Below are 20,362 nucleotides of genomic sequence, written 5' to 3' on the forward strand. Positions count from 1 at the left end.
CATTATGAGTTACTGCATGGTCTAACACAGGGACACACCACCACACAGACCCCAAAGCTCAGTCAGTTCCAGCCATCAGAGGATATGACCGTCTGTGTAAACAAGAACTGCTACACAGAGCTGATGCTGACTGTATCGTGCTGGGTCAGGTATTTTGCAGCTGCCTGAGGTTGCCATCATGGTGGGTTTTCACCTGTGATGGCCACCTCTTTCCCACATCACTCCATTCTGTGAAGCATCACAACTGAGAGTGACTTTTGCAGCCAGAACTGCATCTCAGTCATCTGCAGGGCTGCTCTGGGGCTTCTTTCGTTGTGCGTGATCTAATGAGTGCAGTATCCCTGGTCAGCCAAATAAGTAGTTTTGGGTAGCTCTGTCTGTTTTGTCCCTACTAAGCATCCATGTGAAAGGGAGTCGTACCTGAAAGCACACTTTGCAGCTGCTGCCTACATGTGGTCCCTTCACTTACCCAAAACTCCATTCCACACCATCTGTAGGAGTATACACATGAAGCTTATATTTTCAGAGGGGAGGAACCTCAGAGTTATCTGTGCCTGTGATAGGTACATTTTTTAATGAAATAATGAGAATGCATTAGAGATCACACTGTCTGGCTGCAACACCAATCTCCGTAGGTGCTTATAAATCAGACTGGTATTTTTAGGTACTTTCAAATGGGAAAGTAATTTCTGGTTTTGGTTGGGTTTATTTTTTATTTTTTTCTATGTTTTTCAAAGTCTTTCTTGGTCACTTTAAATGTCTCCAGGAAGTAAGCATCTATGTTTGACACATCCTTTACTGCTGGCTGGTTAGCCTTGGGGACTCAGCAAACAGTCCTGATGTTCCCTGGTGCCAAAGCAAATCTGGCAGTGAAATATCGAAGATCTGTAATTAAGGCAATGAGTATGGAAAAGCAGATTCAGATTCTATGTCTGGATAACTGTGTTTCTGAGTACATACAGTGATTCTCTAAGTAATCTGTAGTGAAATCTACATGGCAGGAACTGAGGAAGGGGAGATGGACAGGACTCTGGTTGTAGCCAAGTACTCCTCCCATCCTTTAGCAACTGACTCCCCTTGCACCTATGCCCACACTGGGGCACAGCTATGGAGGAGGGATGAGAAGGAAAACAGTTTTCAAATATGCATGGGAAGAGACATGTTAAATGTTTCCTGCAGGAAAAGCTCCAAGTGTTACCATTCTCTTTCCCTGCAGTTAAATTTTTCCCCTGTTTTAACTGTCAAGTATACCATCAAATGCTGGTAGTGTTGTCTGTCTAAGTACCACACAGGGGTACAAGAAACATCTGTGATGAGTGTAAGAAAACCCCATATTCTGTCTGTGACTTGTCCACCCACCTGTAAGATGGTACTTGGGACCACAAAAAGCTTTTCCATGTCTGTCAAGTCCCTAATGTTCCTGTCTACAATGCCTGCCTCTGAAAGAGCTCCTTTTACTGTTCCAGAGTAATTAACACATAACCGGCATATTCTTGCTAGAAGACAGCAGGCTTTGTCAGCAGCCAATTTTCAGGGAAATTGGCTGTTTAAAACCACATCCGAAGTAGCTGGCTATACATATTAGCCTTAGCTGACCTATACTGAAATTAACTGTCTGTCATCTCTTTGTTTCTGCAGTCTTTATCTTTAAATAATCAGCTATTTTGTTTACTAGACGTTGGTCATGGGTACTGTATTTCTACTACATTAGCTCCAGTCAGGGGAAAGTAATAGCTCTAGATTGAAGCATAAGCCATTTGTTTTCCTATAATGAGGAACACTCCACGGCATGCTTTCTGACTGATTAGATGAATTATGCTTTATTTGCCTTGAGAAGAACCATACTTAAAAGCAACTTTGTGAAGAGGAAATGAGGCAGAGAGAGGGAAAAAAGAAGGCTCTATCCCCATTAAAGCTTTCTGAGCTGCAGTTTCACACTTTTTGACTGAGCAATCCTCATTCCTATTGCTGGAAATGTACCAGCTGAAAAATTAATTGCAAGTTAATTACTTTATGTCATGAAGCTGCCCACTTATTTTGCAAATTTGCTACAATGGCAATTCTTAAGTAGCTCTGTACCTTCCTTCAGGACTGTACGGAAGGATTTTATCAGTAGAAACACAACTCAGTTAAGCTCTTTCGGCAGAATAAAACTGCAGAGATCAGGTAGTTTTTAAGAGTTATTTTTATTACTTCAAACTACTTCAGTAGTTTAAATTTGTGGTGGTCACTTATATCCATTTATGATACTGCCATTGAAATCACAGAGGGGTGGATGGGTGCACCAGGGTGTTACTCTGTGTGTTTACATATAGCCAGTTCCGTAGCATTTACACACCAATGCTCTGTTCAGAAGAGGGATTTCAAACAACTTCGTTTTAAAATTATTCCAGACACTCAATGAACGCCTTGTTCTTTAAAGGAACTGTTAAGATGCTTTACCACTTGGCCTGTGTCTTGCTTAGAATAAATCATATGTCCTTCACAGCAGCAATTCAGGCTTATATTGTCCTGAATTATGCTAAGCAATCCCTTCCATTTCAACCTTACTCTTCTCAGTAGTTTCTCATATCTGAGATTGTGTGGGAATTCTCTCATTTTTCTCCATTCTAAATGTTCTTATACGGTAATTACTTGAAATGTGCATACTTTAACGTAAGTTACCATCTTCCAATAATCCTCCTAGTGAAGCCTAATATCCCAGCGCCTATTAAACACACCTAGTCCCACTGTGCACCAGAGAACTCCATTTTTTATTGGTCTTACATAAAAACAAAAAAGCCGGCAACATTTGGTTAAAACAGTATAATTTGGATAGTATTTTTTAGGGATGTGGACTGGTAAGTCCAAAAAAAGAAGGACTACCAAGGCTTCTTTGAAAGGCAGTTATAAAACCAAACTCATGCAAGTTTCTTTTTAAAGTAAACCATGGCTTAGGCGCTCTACTTTTCATTAGTTTGTATTTGCTTCACTGAAAATGTCTCCTGAGGAAGATGTGAAGCCTTTGGCATTTTATGTTGTTCAGTGATTCCTTTATTGTTCAGCTGCGGAGTCTCCTTCTCTGGAGACATTCAAAACCCGCCTGGACACATTCCTGTGTAACCTTATCTAGGTGTTCCTGCTCTGGCAGGGGGATTGGACTAGATGATCTTTTGAGGTCCCTTCCAATCTCTAACATACTGTGATACTGTGATACTGTGATATGCAATTTGCCCTTTCTTTGAGGTTTCTGTATCTTTGTAGTTGTGAAAAATTTCTGATTGAGAGATTGATGGGCAGAAATCTCTCTGAACTACTACATGCTTTCATGCAAGAGCAGAGAACGCAGTGTTAAGAGATGTCCTTTGGGAACAGAGGTCAAAGCTTAAGTGGGCAAGAATAGAGAAAGAGATGCCTATCAAGCATACTTAGATATAATGTTGGAGTAATTGTAGATGTCCTGCTTTCATAGTAAGCACTTGACACTGAAATCACAGAGATTAGATTATTACTATAAATGGGAATTGCCTGGTTGTAAAATAAGAAAAAATCAACAAATTTTAGAGTGAAATTCTCACCTCTGTTGAAGGGCAGCAGAGCCTATGCAAAGCATGCATCCTGTTTGAGGTTTAAAGTGAGAATAGCAGCTATTAGGTTTATTTATTGTGTTTTGGTCAAGGCAGCAGTGTTGCCTCTGGAATGCATTAAGATGCTCAATGACACTGAAATCAGGATATTTTATTATTGATTTCCCTCAATTTAATACTGGATGACTTGAAATCAAACATCTCTCTTAACTATAATTCTGTGGCAATTCATGTATCACTTCTGAAGTATTGCTGACTTGGCCAGTGTTTTTATGCAGTTCCAACACTACAGCACAGCAGCCCACTTCTGTCCATTGAATATATTTTGCATTGGCAGACAGCTTCTAAAAAGAAGAGCTAGAGCAATCCTTAGGCCTCATGCAGTTACTGGGGATTTATTATATATGCTGTGGATCAGCTAATCAGAATTTAGAGCAGAATCAAAATTACTGTTTATCTGCAGACTAAGCATCATCTTCATGTTCAGTTCTCCTTGAACTATAGGAAACAGTATGGGATAAGCTGCATTTGTTTTGTCTTTAAATCTTCTTGCACTTCCCTGCAAAGCACTGACAAATCTGAAATCTTCAAATTCCATAAAAGAGGGTGCAGACTTTGATTAAACAGCTGCTCCTGTTATCTGATTTAATGGTGACAATGAACTGAATGTTCTTGTGATCCAGAAGGTTTCCAAAGCATTGTGCTGATTTATGAGCTTGCATTTAGAAATTGCCTTCATCCTTCAGAGAAATGCAGTGAATCATCGGAGGGGGTGAAAAACTGCAGCTGTTAAGTGGCATGTGGCAGTAGGAAATACCTAGCAGTAGGCACAGAAACTGAAGGAGGTATTATCTGCAACGAGAATGTCAGGAGAAGATGGCATGTAGGCAGCATATAACTGTCCAAATTTGATCAAGGCTGGCACAGCAGAAATACTACACTTCTTTTTATATGCCGTGTCTGCAATGGAGAAAGGGCTGATTCATTCTTCCTCTGTCTCTGCATTATTTATGCCAAAGTAAACCCAGTATAGAATAACTCTCATTGGGTGGAGTTTTACATTCTCTTCGCAACTGAACAAACAAATGCAGAATTGTTCCTAAAACTCTGACAAGGTAGCTTTGGTTTTTCCTTTTGATTTTCTGTCTCACTGGGGCTTGCTCATGTGTGACCTCTCATGAGATGATGCATATTTGGGCAGCAAATCTAGCACCCTCTTGTTAGAAGACAAGTTTTTTACAGGTGTTAATGCTGCTAGTACCTTGTTCTGAACATGAGTTGTTGGGAACTGGGTTCCTACAATCCAGCTGGCTCTCACCATCTTTGTCCATGGTTAGATTCCTCTGTCTAGAAATCTGTTCTCTGGCCTAGACATTACAGGAATACACATGTAGTTGAGTGCAACTGAGAGAAATGAAATATTACCCTGTCCTGACTTCCGTTAACTTGCTGAAGTTTCAGGTTTATGAAGGATGTGCAGCTGTGTGTTAAGGAAAAGTACATGAAGTCAAGTACAGAGTGTGCTGCATAGTGCAGAAGGCTAATGATTTTCTTTTCACTTCTTTATCCCTAAGAACGTTGAGGTTTCTCTAAATTTGGTTGTCAGATAAGCAGGAAGATGGCAGTCCCTTAGTCATGCAAGAAAATATTGCTCTTATTATTAGGCAATCTTTCATATGTCTTTTTCTTTTAGTATGTTTAATTCATGTCACACCATTTCCGCTCTTACGTAAGCACTGGGCAAATCAAAGACAGAACAATCTCTAGAAAAACAAGAAGGCATGATAGTAAAGAGATTTACAAACTCATTGTTACCGGTTAGTACGCTACAGAGTGGAGGAATCACCCAGAAAACACAGAGGTACCAAGAAGCCAGCTGGCACATCCTCCTACCCCAAGGCAGGTTCAGTATTTTCTGCCTTTCCTGGCAGTGCTTACCTAGACAGTTCTTAAATGCATGCAAAGGTAGTGGCACACCGCATCCACCAGCAACCTCTCCCAGTACTTACTTGTTTCTGTTAGGAGGCTAGTTACCTTTGAAGTGTGGTTATCCTTTGAAATCTAGATAATACCTCTTCAGATCCCACAGCCTCTCTATTCTATTCATCCTTTCTACCCTTCTTCTTGTCACTCTGCCCCCAAATAGAGGAACTTTAATGCAGTAATGCTGGCCAACGATACAAACCGCTTAGAACAGAAGCTTCTTAAACCTGAAGATGATTTTTTCAGAGAATACTCTAGCAAGCTCATGCAGTGTTTTCAAATTCAGGATTCATCTTTGCCTGTGAGATTGACCAACTCCAAGGTCTCCATATGGAACCTGCAGTAGGCATCTGCTTTCACAGTGCAAGAAGAACTGCACCCAGACCTGCTATACTGTTGTCAGTGACTAAGCTACTCAGAGTAAAAATAAGAACTGAGGAAACTGCTGTTTTCATATAAGTAACTGACAGGTGCTGACAGTATTGATTTTCTTTTCCTTTCAGAAGGTTTGTGCACAGTTGTCTCACTGTTCAGGGTATCTGCCATCTCAGATCTTAGGCAAAGCAAGGTGCCAAAAGCTGGGTTGGGCATGTCATCAGACAGAACAGTATATGGAAATGTAGGGGTCTTTTTAGTGGACAGATGCAGTCTTGTCATTCGGTAGAAGGCTGAGCAGAAAATGTGCATCGGGAAGAGCTATAGATCATACTCATAGGAAAAAAGGGCTGGAAGACAGCTTGAGAGGCCAACTAGCTGCATGTTCCAGTTCTGCAAAATTGCTGATGGCAGTCAACAGCTTTAGCAGTATGGGTTATTGAGATTCCCCATCTTTCCATCCCAAAGGCAGTTTGACTTATCTGATATGAACAAAGAGTGACAGTAGGCAAAGAGCAGCAAGGGAAGAGGAGAAGCCAGAATGTGCCCTGTTCCTCTCCTCTGCTCAAGTCCTTTGTAAAACCACCAAGAATACTGCTTGAGTCTAATGATACACAGGTTTTCCCACTCCATACTCTGAACTCCTCCTCTTTAGCTCCTGTTATGGTCCTACAGGCAGCCTTTGAGGTCAAAGAGCAAGTGGTTGCAGGAGATGTGGAAATACAGGATTTTCAGTGGTAGTCCCAGGAAATGAGTGGTGCAGAGAAGAGTAATTCGTCTCTTTAGGGCAATGCATTACCTCCTGTATTTTTGTTCTGTTTCTCCTGTGAGGTTTTCCTGTGAGAGGGAACCAATGAATTAACTGGTTTGTCATCTCATTTGTGTCCTCCCTCTGAAAGAACCAGGAATTCTCTTTTGTGACAGTTTCATTTGACTGACATGATCAGACTGTCTGCTAATCAAAGTGATCTCAGTAGCCTAATTCTGTACCTGATCTCTCTCTGTTTGTGCTTCAAGGTCTTTGACAGGGTCCGAGAAGATTGCCCTAATTTCCATGAGAAGATTAAGCCTATTAATGCTGAACTCACTCAGCCCAAGCTGGCCATCAGTGCTGAAGATGAAGAGGAGCTTCTGACCCGGATCAATATTGTCTTCCACTGTGCAGCAACAGTTCGCTTTGATGAACCCCTGAAGTATGTCCTGCTTTCTTCTTTCTGCATTCACTGAGCACAATTCAGAGTGCATGATAACTTATAATACAACATTCAGTGCATCTCTTGTATAGCTGTGGTAATAGCTCTCCACTTATGTTTCCATGCTACATGTGGTTCTGCACTGAATGTGCAATGTAAATGCTCTGAAAATGTCATGTGCATATGCACGTCAAAAGTGAAGTGTCTTGGCAGATTTCCATGGGAACAGAAGGAAGTGCTGCAAGCTTGGGTTGTAACATAGTAAGGGAGTTAAGTATGACCTAAAATTGTGATAGGGAAAAGTGTGGTTTAGGTCAAGAGGGAGATATTTTGGCAGAACTAGCTGGAGACAGCTTGAAGTGAAACTATGTTGTGTCTGTCTCTAAAGCTAGTGTTAATGGCCTTTCTTTGTCACTGAGAAACTGAGAGGGAAATAAGATGTTGTTTAAGAAAATAGCCTATCCCAAGTTGTTTAACAAAATAGCCTATCCCAAGTTTTAAAATACCCAACACTCAGAGTAATTAGCTGTTTACAATAAATGCTCAGCTTCTGAAGGAGCTCCCTTGGGAATGCCACTCCAGGCAGGCTTTCCATTAAGAAAAAAGAGCAGAAATAAGCCACTAAACCAAGATTGGATGTGTGAGTGCCTCTATGCAAATCTTAAAGGTTAACAAACCAAGGAGGATGCTCTGGATTGTCAGATCTTCACAGTTTTTTGGAAAACACTGTGAGAGTGGAAAACACTGTGAGAGTAGAAAACACAATTACTAATATCAGTCTTTGTTTGCTCATATGTAGGCTAAATAGATATCCACTGTGTCCACATAAATAATTGCTTTTTGCAACAAGTAGAGAACCCACCAGGAAGGAAGCAGCTCTTGATATAATCTTGAGCCATGTGTAGAACCTGGATGAATATATAAGTAGCAAAGCACTGCACTGCTCTAATACCTATTAATGACTTTAAATCAATACATAAATGAAAATACTATGAAAAATATGTCTCAGTGGCATCAAAGGGAAACTACGTTTTTAACAAGGAGGATAGCTAGAAAGCAGTTAAAAGGAAAAGTTTAAATGGTTATCTGCTTGCAGGCAGTGTAGAAACTATTTAAAGGCTGATTGCTTGTGATCTGTCAAAATCTCTCTGACAGAACAAGGAAAATCGATTTGATTAAATGGCAAAATAGAAGTTGTTAAAATCAAATTATTCCTATCTGAGTAATCTATCACAAGTTAAAATCTATCTAACAAGCTAAATGTGAAAGCACAATATTGCTGCTGAAATAAGAGTTTTGAGCAGCAACTTGCTAACAACACAAAAAATAAAAATATTTTTTAAACAGGGCAGAAGTGCAAAGCCTACCACAGAATACGTAGAGCCGATAGAAAAGGGAGGTGCAAAGGCAGTGCTATCAAGATACTAGAAAGGCAGCAACAGAGAAACTGATGAATTATTGGCATCAACATTCAGTACATTTAGGGAGTTCTCCAGATGGAACTCTTGAGGGTAGAAATCTGAGAAACTGTGTTATACTGAAATATCAGTAGATGCAGTTTTAATATAAATAGGAAAAAAAAGAGTAACAAATCACCAGGGTTAGATGAAATTCCCCTGGAAGGCTAAAGGAACTCTGACCATATCAGCAGAAATCTGTGCTGGGCCTGTATTCTGAGCACAATCTTGTTCTTCCACTCTCAGAAGGGGTATGGTTGAATAGAAATGTGCAAGGAAGAGTAGCTTTCATATGAAGTGTAGCTAAAGTATAAGGATTCATCCTGCTAGAAGAGCAGGAGGAAAAAGAAATCTATAGAAAACTCTATTCTTAGTAGCGTCATACTAAAAAAAATAAGTATCTCTGAATTTAGATATTGTGATGCAAACATTAATCATACTCTTAGCTGCTGTTTTCATTCATCAGGACTATTTACAATTTCCCTTCAATGCTGGTATAATTAATTTCGTTAGTATATGCTGTACTTGATAGCATTATTTATAATCTTGTATGCATTGTTGAAAGCTTATACTCCTGTGCTGAACAGGTTGCATATTCCTTAGCCTTTTTCCTTCTGTGCAGGAAAGTGTCTTCCTTACAGTACAAAGTGTGCAACAGAGTTGAACATCTGTTTACTGAGATCCATTGCAGATAGGTCCAGGACAACTTCTAGTTATGCTCTGTGCTTCAAGGTCAACCTTGCTAACCAGGACTCTTTTTCTCTTATGTTTATTAGCGGTCTTCTCCATTCCTTTTAAGCTGTTATTTCTAGTTGAGTTTCTTTCAGTATGAACCTGTTTTCCTGTACCGAAGGACCTTTTGCTGCTTGCTGAAACCATATGTTTATCTGGTTTAGCAGTGGTCCCTTAAAGAGAAAGTTGACAGGGCACCATAGGAACTATAACACCTCTGTGGTCATCTGTTTTGGAAATATTTGTTCCAGAAAGGGGTGGTAAATACATCAGATTTAACAATGTTAGAAGAATGTTACCTCTGATCATTCAAATTGAGTAAAAATACTTGAGAAACTTTCTGTGGCCAGAACAGTAAATCTAACTGGAAGCTGGTTTAGCCCTTGCATTGCATGGAAGTTTTCTGCTCTGCTGTGATCCCTTCTCTTCTCTTACTTCCATTTTCATTATTTGAGATTTGGATAATGCTCAGCTTCCATATATTCTTTCCAGTGTAACACATTCTGTTTCCTTCCCCCACTCCCTTTAGACATGCCCTGCAACTGAATGCATTGGGCACGCAGCGGCTTCTAGAGCTGGCCCGACAGATGCAGAACCTCGAGGCCTTCATCCATATCTCCACCGCCTATGCAAACTGTGTCCGGAAATGCATAGATGAAATCATCTACCCACCCCCAGCTGAACCCAAGAAGCTCTTCGATTTAATAGAGTAAGTAGGATTCGCCTACTACATCGCCTCTTCTGACATTGGTTTTGCTCCATTCTGCAGAAGACCTCTGAATTGTTCACATCACCCACACCAGTGGGGTTTCTGTTTATAGTTGCTGTTACTGCTGTATAGCCTTGTCTGCACACACCTATGCCAACAAGAAATGCTGGAGCACAAGCCTGATGAGGAACAGCTGAGGGAACTGGGGTTGTTTAGTCTGGAGAAGAGAAGGCTCAGGGGGGACCTTATCTCTTTCTACAGCAGCCTGAAAGGAGGATTGAGTGAGGTTGGGTGTCAGTCTCTTCTCCCAGGTAACGGGTGACAGGACAAGAGGTAACGGCCTCAGGCTGTGCCAGGGGATGTTTAGATTGAACATTAGGAACAATTTCTTCACCAAAAGGGCATTTGAACAGGCTGCCCAGGGCAGTGGTGGAATCACCGTCCCTAGAAGTGTTCACAAACTGCACACGAGGCCCTCAGTGACACGGTTTAGTGATGGCGTTGGCAGTCATGGTTGGACTTGTTGATCTTAAAGGTCTTTTTGAACATAGTTGATTCTATGGTTCTGTGAGGGTGAGACCAAAGAAAGAGAGAGCTGTTGTCCTATGTGCTTTTGGGTGGTGCTGCCCACAGAATGTCATCCAGTAAGTCTGTCCTTTCTGTGTTCTATCTTGAAACTAGCTTTACTGAGTTGTTTCATTTTTTGAAAACAGAAGAAATACGGACTCTGGTTTGGAGCTTTTGTATCTGGAGAGCTGCTGAAGTCATGCTTTATAAACATTTGGTTGAGCTTAAGAATACTTCTCCAGATACAAAATATTAGGAAATGGCATAAACCGCACTTATTAGCCCTGCAATTCAGCTACCTCTGAATGTTTTCACACAGTTTTAAAAAGAGCGTGTGATTTCGTGGGAGTCCAGCACTGAATGTATTAACACACAAGTGTATTTGCTAACGAGGAATGGAGTTGTGTTGCTGCTTTCTGTAAGGCTACCTTACCTCTGTTGCTACCTTAGTAAGAACTGATATTTTTAATATATCATATATTTATTCCTTTATCTCTTCAGCTTCCCAGTGTGTTTCCATCTATTTCAACAATCCTGTGGTATTAAACTGGAGTTATATAGGAATAAGAAAGGGCTGTTTCTTAGAGAGTTCAGTGTGAGAATCCAGGACTTTGAGGGAACAACAAAAAAGTTTGTTTAACTGACTGTACTGAAATGAAGAATAATTGCAAAGAATAACAAAATCTACTGATAAAGGCCCCAGGAAACCTTCCCCTTAGAGAATTTTCCCACAGCTGTAGTTTTGTTTTCATTTATTTTCTAGTGATATGCTGCTTATGTGATATAAGCAGCTGACTCATGAATCCAAAGAGCTGGTATAAAATCTTTCTTCTCCTTCATTTACAGTAATAGGAGATGAGATTAATTCATGTCCAATAGGAGAAGCACTGGGATTTTATTTCAAGGAAATGTTTGTCTAAAGAAATAATTTCACTGTCTTTAAGTGCTACTCCAGAAAATTTAGTAGAAATCAGTGTTCTCTATTTCAGCTTCTCCAGTAGCCTCTCTTCTTTGGTATGTTTACTTCCAGCTAGTAGTCATCTATCATTTATTCTGCAAGTGGAGCATGATAAAAACATAAGAAATTCCCTAGTGCATGACAGCAATGGACTGCCTGGCCTAATATCTTGCTCTGAACAGTGGCACTGGGAGATGCTCATAAGGGTGTCTGCACCAACCTGGGTACTTTTGCAGCCCATTCCCCTTGTAGCCTCCCAGAAACCAGAACTGTTGTATGAATGAGGGGTGTTGTGTCCTGTTCTTTTCTGAGCTGTTTTTGAATCTACTAATTTGTTTAATCCCTTTTTGAACTTTATGGTACTCTGTCTCTGCAACCCCCCTGTGGCAGCAGGTTCCAGTTTATCAACCAGCTGCTGTGTACAGACAAACTTTCTTTACCTGTTTCAAACTGTCATGCTGGTAGTTTCATTGCATGTCCCATGGTCATAGCATTGCAGTATCTGCAGCATTTGCCCTACTCACTGCCTCTGCAGTTCTGTAAATCTGTATTGCATTCAGCGTGGACCTTCTTTTCTGCAGACTGCAGAGTTTCAGCCTTTTTACTGCCTCCTCATATGCCAACAGATCTATCTTCTTAATGATTTTAGTTGCCCTTCCTCTCTGCCTCTTTTTTAATTCCACTCATTCCCTGAGGTCCTGAGGCCAGATGGAACTGCACGCAGTACTCAAGGTGTGGTAACTCGAAGTTTTATTTAAACAGTTTCAGAATGACACCATTGGTCTTGCTCTCGGTACAGGATGATGTCCAATATGTCACTGACTTTTTTTGTCTGCTGCTACTCATTGACTTTTGAGATTTCACAGAGCTGTCAGCTAGCTCTTACTGAGCTGCAGCTGCCAGTTCTGAGTTCTGCAACCTCTAAGACTAGTTTAGACTACTTTTCCCTAAATGCATTACCTTATTTTTATTGATAGTGAAGCTAATCTGCCACCTTTTTGACCACTGACTCAGTTTTACAATGTCCTTTGGAGTTCATCACTATCAATAATACATTTCACTGCTTTCAAAAACTTACCATTACTTGCAACTTTGGACATAAGACTCCAGCAAAGGTCTTAATGCCAATCAGTAATGTACTGAAGTGCCTGGCTACCCCAGAGGTTACCCCTGGCTACCCCAGCTACTTCAGCTGCTTCATGTAAGACACTAAGAATTTATTTATTGTAGTCTTCATGTGCAGCAGAGAGGATGGTGTTTGAAAGAAAGGCTGAGTGACAGAGGATGTGCTGTCAGAGTGTGCTTTAATGTGTTTATCTTGGTACTGAGTGCCTTTTTCTTAGCCACGTAATTAGAAATTAGGGTTCTTGCTCTTTTACTATATTTTAATTTTTTTTTTTTTACTGTTTTTCCTGTTTTTCATACTCCAGAATTCACCACCTTCTGGTACTTTCAGTGAGAGAGAAATCACAGCATACCCTCAGCGAGGGTGACATCTGTTTTCTTTACAGTGTTGTCACAGCAACAACAACACAGCAGTGAAACCACTGCTTTCAAAGGCATTGAAATCAGGTGGGCCTTGTTGAAAATTGACCCTTGTCTCCAGAGTCATTGGTTTGGAAGATGTTCTGCAAATCAAAGGCAACATATAAAGAGATGCAGGGGGCCGCAGAGTGTGTGAAGGAGCAGGATGGGAGAAGCCCGTGGGGTGTTGAGCACCCATTGTTGATGGGGCTTGGAGCAGCCTGGTCTAGTAGAAGGTGTCCCTGCCCATGGCAGGGGATTGGAACTGGATGGTCTTTAATGTCTCTTCCAACCCAAACCAGTCTGTGATTATATGTTGGGATGACAGAACATAGGCAGAATGGGATAGAGAAAACTGAGAGACTGTGAAGGGCAGAGGATTACTTGGAGAGAGAAGACAAAGCAGGGTTGGAAGGAGATTGGAGTGATGCACCTTTGTAAGTGGATGTGGAAGTGGAGTGATTCTCCATGTAAGTGGAAGAAGTAATATTTGGAGTATTGTGTGCAGTTCTGGTGTCCTCAACATAAAAAGGACATGGAACTGTTGGAACAAGTCCAGAGGAGGGCCACGAGGATGATCAGGGGACTGCAGCACCTTCCGTATGGAGACAGGCTGCAAAAGTTGGGGCTGTTCAGCCTGGAGAAGAGAAGGCTGCGTGGAGACCTCATAGCAGCCTTCCAGTATCTGAAGGGGGCCTACAAGGATGCTGGGGAGGGACTCTTCATCAGGGACTGTAGTGACAGGACAAGGGGTAACGGGTTCAAACTTAAACAGGGGAAGTTTAGATTGGATCTAAGGAAGAAGTTCTTTACTGTGAGGGTGGTGAGGCACTGGAATGGGTTGCCCAGGGAGGTTGTGAATGCTCCATCCTTGGCGGTGTTCAAGGCCAGGTTGGATGAGGCCTTGGGTGACACGGTTTAGTGTGGGGTTTAGTGTGCTCATGGCAGAGAGGTTGGAACTAGATGATCTTAAGATCCTTTCCAACCCTAGCTATTCTATGATTCTGTGATTCCATCTGAGTACAGAGGGTTTAAGAGAAAGATGGACAGATATCAAAATGTTACCTTCAAAAAGAGGGGGGAGGAAATAAAGCAGACAAGAAAATACAAACTCCCTTCAAAAAGGGGGAAGAAATGCATGTCATCATCAGCCAGCTGTGAAAGATTATTTTCACAAACAACTCTTGTCTTAAAGTGCTCTTCTGCAGGTGCATTAGGGGGTATGATCACACAAGTGAGTGCAATAACAGACTCATTTAATCATGCTTTTGGCCATGCACTTGATATATGCTTATGATTCTTTATTCAGTTTACGCAGTCCCAAATAGGACTCCCAGCTGTTTCTTTTTTCTGTTCTTATCCTCCCATTATATCCCTGCTTTCCTGTATTTTGATATTTAACCTGCAACTAAAGCCTTAGGCTTAATCTGTATAAACCGAAAGTCACACTTCTAAGTGCTGCCAGGCCAATAGAGGAAACATATAATCTGCCACATCAAGCAAGATTTGCCTTAATCTAAAGCTGAGGGAAATCAGCTTTGAAGGGTGTGCTGAGGTAAGGAACACAGCACACAGTGAAGAAGAACTGGGTTTGTTATTGCAGAAAACGTAGATCCATCATTACTTACAAGAAAGAGAGCATCTGACTAATGCAAAGTGGTTAACACAGGGAGTTATATTTTCCTATGGCAGAGTAATTTGGCACAAAAACGTGGTGAAAGAAGAGGTTACTAATGGTTTCATTTGCATCTCTTGTTTCTACAGGGCAATTGCAGCAGTGAGCAAAAGCTGTAGCTTTGTGATTTAGCATTTCAAAATCTTCAAAGTAGGTCACAGGGAAAGAAGACCATTTCACCTCACTGAACTGTCAGCTCAGCGCTCCTGTGATGGTAGTGCTGGTAGATGAAATCACCTGGGAGGATGGTACCCTGAGACAGGCAGGAGCGTGGTCCCCTGGATGGCCACTGAAAGTAATGCAGAGGCCTGTCTGGAAGGATGGGGACTAGGGAAAGTTGCTTTTCCTTGTACTTCTACACCTGCCTTTGCTTCATGAGAATGCTAACACGTGAGCTGTATCTATTAGTTAAGTAAAAATATACAAATAGAAGGGAAGAGAAGGGGAAAAAGGCTTGTATGCAGCTTAGTCTGAGTTCCCAAATGAACCTAGTCTTCAGGCTTTGCAGAAATAGACATTTCCTTTTGGTAGCCTGGTAATTAATTACTCAACAGATTCAAACAACTGCAATTTAGCTGAGCCCCTGAGGAGGCTGGGTTCAATGGCTGCCTAAGCAGGCTTTGTAAATTAAGTCAATATTGTGTGCTGCTTATAGCCTCAGTGTAGTTCAACTTCATATTTTATGCTTAAACATTTTTTCTGCCATGCGTGTTTCTGAAGCATGGGACTGGGGTTGCAAAGGAAGGTATTTGTGCCTCCATAAGGCCTTTTTTTTAACTAAAATCTATATTCGAAAACCTGTCAGTGTCTTTTGAATGTGCTCCAAAAGTGAAAGATCACTGAATTCAACCCTCCCATGCGAACTGTTCTGCAGTTTCAGTGAATCAGTATTTTCTCGTCTGTCAGTTTTCCTGTAGTATTTCCGTCTGTGTTTGATGAGAGCCATCCAAAAAGCGGTGTGCCACCTGAACCATCAGATGTTTGCACTTTTAAGGTGATATGATCAAGTAATTCTTCAGGTGTGCCAGTTTCAGCCTCATTCCTCTCCCCTTGACCTCCACCTGCTTCTGAAATTCAGGATAAGGAGGGTTGAAGTGGGGATATGCAGGGAACAGTATCCTTGCAATGCCCCTAGGAAGAGCACAGCAGTTCAGTCTGAACTCCATTGATTTAATTACAAATTGGATTATAGGAGTTAATCTTTGTTTCTGTGGTGTAACACCAGACTGCTGAAAGCCTGTCGGGGATTGGCAGCAGAGTGCAAGGGCTCTGGAAGTACGGCCAGTTCCTGTCCTTTAGACCCAAATGCTGGCAGGACCAGTGATGTCTTGACGGTGTGCCAGGGAAGAGCCTTTGAGCCTTAGGCCATCACTGCAGCACTGCGGTGGCGAGGGCCACTTTTTAAAAGGTATATGCATAACTACTTCTGATGGATTAGATACCTGAATACCTCAAAAAAAAATACTCACTGGGGTGTTTTTGTTTCAAAAAACCAAAATATTTTTGTTTGTTTGGGGTTTTTTTACTTAGCTAGCACTGACAGTTTCCTAACTCCCTGTGTCAACAAGCCTGTGGAAAACAGGTAGGAAGGAGCATTTAACACTGTTACTAGTGCTACTAGAATACTATCCCTCTAGCATGTTGTTCTAGCTTTTGAGGCCTTCAGAATGCTACTCAACTCAGGAACGCAAAGTTACCAGGAATCTCATGAAAGTACTTGGGAGTATGTAGGAACTGTGTTGGCTACAGTTGAGCGCTACCTGGCTAGAGTGCTTGGCTGGAAACCTCAATCAGACCACTGCTATATTTATGTTACAGATCGCAATGAAGCATAAAGCACACAAGAGATTGCTTTACAGTGTGATTGTATAGATGCCTGAAGTTGAGCTGGACAGCATAGCATGAAGCTCCCTAGGGTTATTTTGCACTTTGAGGACAAAAATAACCTTTCTCCCACAGAGCTGTTCTAAATCCAAACCAGTTGCTCCTTGCTTTGTCTTAAATGGCTTTGACTGGCTTATCCTTTGTTTCAGGTGAGGATTCCTGTCTTTTCTCTTTCTCTAGAGCAGATAATGATGGTCTCCTTGTTTCCTGTAGGTGGTTGGATGAGTCTATCATTGAAGACATCACACCCAAGCTGCTTGGTGACTGGCCTAACACTTACACCTACACCAAAGCCTTGTCAGAATACCTGATTCAGCAAGAGAAAGGAAACCTTAACATTGCTATCATCAGGCCATCCATTGTGGGAGCTAGCTGGCATGAGCCTTTCCCGGTAAGCATTAATATGTACCAGTTCTCTGCTGAGAGCTCTCTGGGGGGCTGGAACTAGATGATCTTAAGGTCCTTTCCAACCCTAACTATTCTATGATTCTGTGATACTGCTGCAGCTGCAGTACTGTCAGGAATCTCTCCCTACTTGTACCTACTTTTCTACCTTGAGAAACAGGTACTCCAGTTCATAGGAAAACATGTGGAAGGGGTACAAGACCTGTGCTGCAGTAGAACAGCAAGACTTCTTCAGCATCTTCAGGAAAAACTCTTGTCTCCAAGTGAAAAGATCACATTTAAGCAATAATAACAATAACAAGGCTGGGATAATAATGGTGCAGAATGTTGGACTTGCAACTGACAGTCTTACAGGCAGAAGACTGTGCCCAGACAGGCACACAGGGGAGTTTCTGTACTAACTGGGGAAACACAAGATACGAGGGTTGGTTGTAGTACTAACGCATTCTGCTTTGAGTCTTTCCATGGTCTAGTCAGCCTATTAATAAAATCCCGATGTGCACATGACTTCACATGGTCCTTGAAAGCATTTGACAGTCATGTGCAGTATCTCTGTCTGATATTGGTAGTCACTGAATTTGCTGGATTCACACTTGCATGGGCCTGTTGCAGATATAAATGTCAGCCACACAGTGATTAAATACAGCAGTACTTTTGGACTGAAATAATTCACTAAGCTAAATATACTGGTAAGAATAATGTGCCCTAACATTGCAGCCAAATTGCAAAGGCAACATAAAGTCACCTTTGGCTTTCATGCAGCTTGAAGCCTGCCAGAGATGGCTCAGATACAGCCAAGGCTCTAAGCCAAGCCTCCCATCTTGGAAAGACAGAACGAACTCTGTTAGGTGTCATAACCTGTTTCGGGTCAGACAGCTCATCACTGCTTTTAACTCTAGCTTCCACAATTGGCAGTTGCCTTAGATATTAGCTGGAGTAACTAAATCAGTCTTGGTGACATCTGCATGTTGTATGTCAGAGGGTATGTGACACACTGACCATTTTCAGCAAGTGTGACAGTACCAAGACACTGTAGTGTTTAAAGCCAGAGTTTATTCCTGTAGTCAAGTTATAATAGGAAATAAGCGGTTTCTAAAAACAAAATTAGATTTTGTTGGTGATTGGTAAATTGCAGGTAGAATGAGGTATCGTACAATGCATCCCCTATTTAAAATCAGTTAGGTACTTTGTACTGGTTAGCTTCCTGGCAGCTGTCCCAGATAGGCTGGCACCCATTGTAACTGGTGTCTTGTTGCTTCTTTGTCTACACCACAGCATTACAAGCTTTTGATCATTTCAAAGCCTCTGTAAGCAACATGTCATTGAAAGAAGTAGTAATCGTCATTCTTTTTTGCAGGGTTGGATTGACAACTTCAACGGCACAAGTGGAATATTTATTGCGGTATGTCTGGTTACTATTTAAGCTCCCCTTAAAGTGGAGTTTGAGTGCCTAAAATAGCAACTGTAAAGTTACTCTACAGCCCCACTTAGAAACGGTGTGTGAAAAACGATCATAGCAGTTTTCTGAATCTTGTAGAAAGATGTCACATGCTTGCCATACATTTATATGCATGTAGGACCCAAAAGACTGCCTGTTTATGCTGTGCTCAAAAAAGGACATTGAATGAGTATTCATGTTGCTGGTTCACTAACGTGAATTACAGCTTCTAAAAACTCTGAAAAAAGTAAAATTTTGGACAAATTTGGGCAAATTTTCAAAGAAAGGGCAAAAGATGCATCTTTTAAAGTAGAGTAAATCACAAGTGTCAAAGCTTGAGTCTTATAACAGAACTTAGTTTTCCAGGCCAGATTACCATACCTCAGTACAAGGCAGCATTATTTATCCTTTCATTTATTGTCATATGTATTGCTTTTAAGTCCATTGCTATAGTTTGTGGCCATTCCAGATAACAAAGATTCTGGGTCTCACTTGCCATTGCGTTATACAGCATTTGCCCATGTGCAGAGTACACCCAAATAATGTGTGTAACTATCAATTCACACACTGCCAGTCACATGGATAATTCACTATATCCTTGCTTAACACTGGTGTAAATAACTACTGTGCAAAATGGTGAGGAACAAACCCATCAGATAAATAATGAGTAACTTGATAAAATGTTGCCTTTAATACGAAAACAATCATTACAATTTAACATATGAAAATAGAAAAGTTGTGGACCTCTTCTCCTGGCTTGTATTTGTTTCTGAACTAAAAATGTTGCCTTGGTTCTATTTGTCACTACATAATGCTGTATAGCTATGGGCAGATATTTTTGTTCATGTATGATTTGCCCAACTTGATTATTTTGTAAAAACTTTATTGTAATCAGCCTGCTGCAGTGTGTATAAAAGGATTAATAGTCTAGAATGATAGGAGAGCAGAATAAAATCCAGATATCATCTTGTTAGAAAAGCTGATTTATACCTGAAGTAGAGCATAAATAGAAACTGTTACAGTTACTATTGGCATCCACAGGGCCGGTGAAATTAGTGGGTATATCCCAGCTAATGCTTTTATCTGAAACCCCACATTTCCGAGACATTGAAAAGCCCCAAAAACACATCATTTGTGTTCACAAAGTGTTATTAGCTTCTGTTCATGTCACGGTTTCTTTAAAATAATTATGCATCAGCCTTTTACTCATTGCTGACTGCTCATAAAGCTGGTACTGTCGCTCTGCTCTACTCACAGCATCTTGTACTGTTTTCAGTGTTTCATTCATGATGTTCCCATCACGATAAAGTTCTGCAGTTACTTCATTTTGCAGATCCACTCCTTACATTTTTATGTGATAGGTTCTAACTTTTGTAATGGTATCTGTGAGTTTTGATGTTCTTATGATTACTTTTGAGCATTAGTCTGTAACAAAAATTCATCCAGAATTGGTTTGCAAGATGGATGTCATACAAAAAAGTTCGATTGCATTGCTCGTTGTTCCCCACAAGTGAATGACCTAAGTAACAAACTACAGCAGCTAGCTGTCATAGATGTTATCATATACCAGTATGTTACAAAAAACAGGCCAAACTTGTATGCTTTCAGCCATATAAAAACATGCCAATCAAATACTTCGTCATTTAAAAATCATTTTCCCCCTCTTATTTTCTTCTAATCTGCCAACAAGTAAAAAACCAACTAATGGTTAAGCATTTGGAAATTTTGTCCATATGTCAGGTTTTTAATAGTGTCTGCATTAAGTACTTACACTAGAGCTTGCATATATTTTATATGCTTATCTTTTGCCACACATACCAGTAACTAGTATTTCTGTTCTTCAAAGCAAAAACTTTCTAGCCCTACTGAATGCAACAGTAGAATTAATGGTTGCTT

At 40.9% G+C, this 20,362-nt stretch overlaps 1 protein-coding gene across 1 annotated transcript in view; it reads left to right on the top strand.

The window, feature by feature from the left end:
* FAR2 (fatty acyl-CoA reductase 2) overlaps positions 1-20,362 on the top strand; it is a gene marked incomplete at both ends in the record, with an annotated part of 75,934 nt that overhangs the window by 37,611 nt on the left and 17,961 nt on the right. Inside the window, 4 exons of the mRNA XM_080635245.1 lie at positions 6,942-7,117; positions 9,836-10,015; positions 16,837-17,014; positions 18,386-18,430. Coding sequence (XP_080491371.1) covers positions 6,942-7,117; positions 9,836-10,015; positions 16,837-17,014; positions 18,386-18,430 — 579 coding nt within the window. The remainder of the gene's footprint in view (positions 1-6,941; positions 7,118-9,835; positions 10,016-16,836; positions 17,015-18,385; positions 18,431-20,362) is intronic.

This window comes from Psittacula echo, assembly GCF_963264785.1.
Source record: "Psittacula echo genome assembly, chromosome: 1".
NCBI classification, from domain to species: domain Eukaryota; kingdom Metazoa; phylum Chordata; class Aves; order Psittaciformes; family Psittacidae; genus Psittacula; species Psittacula echo.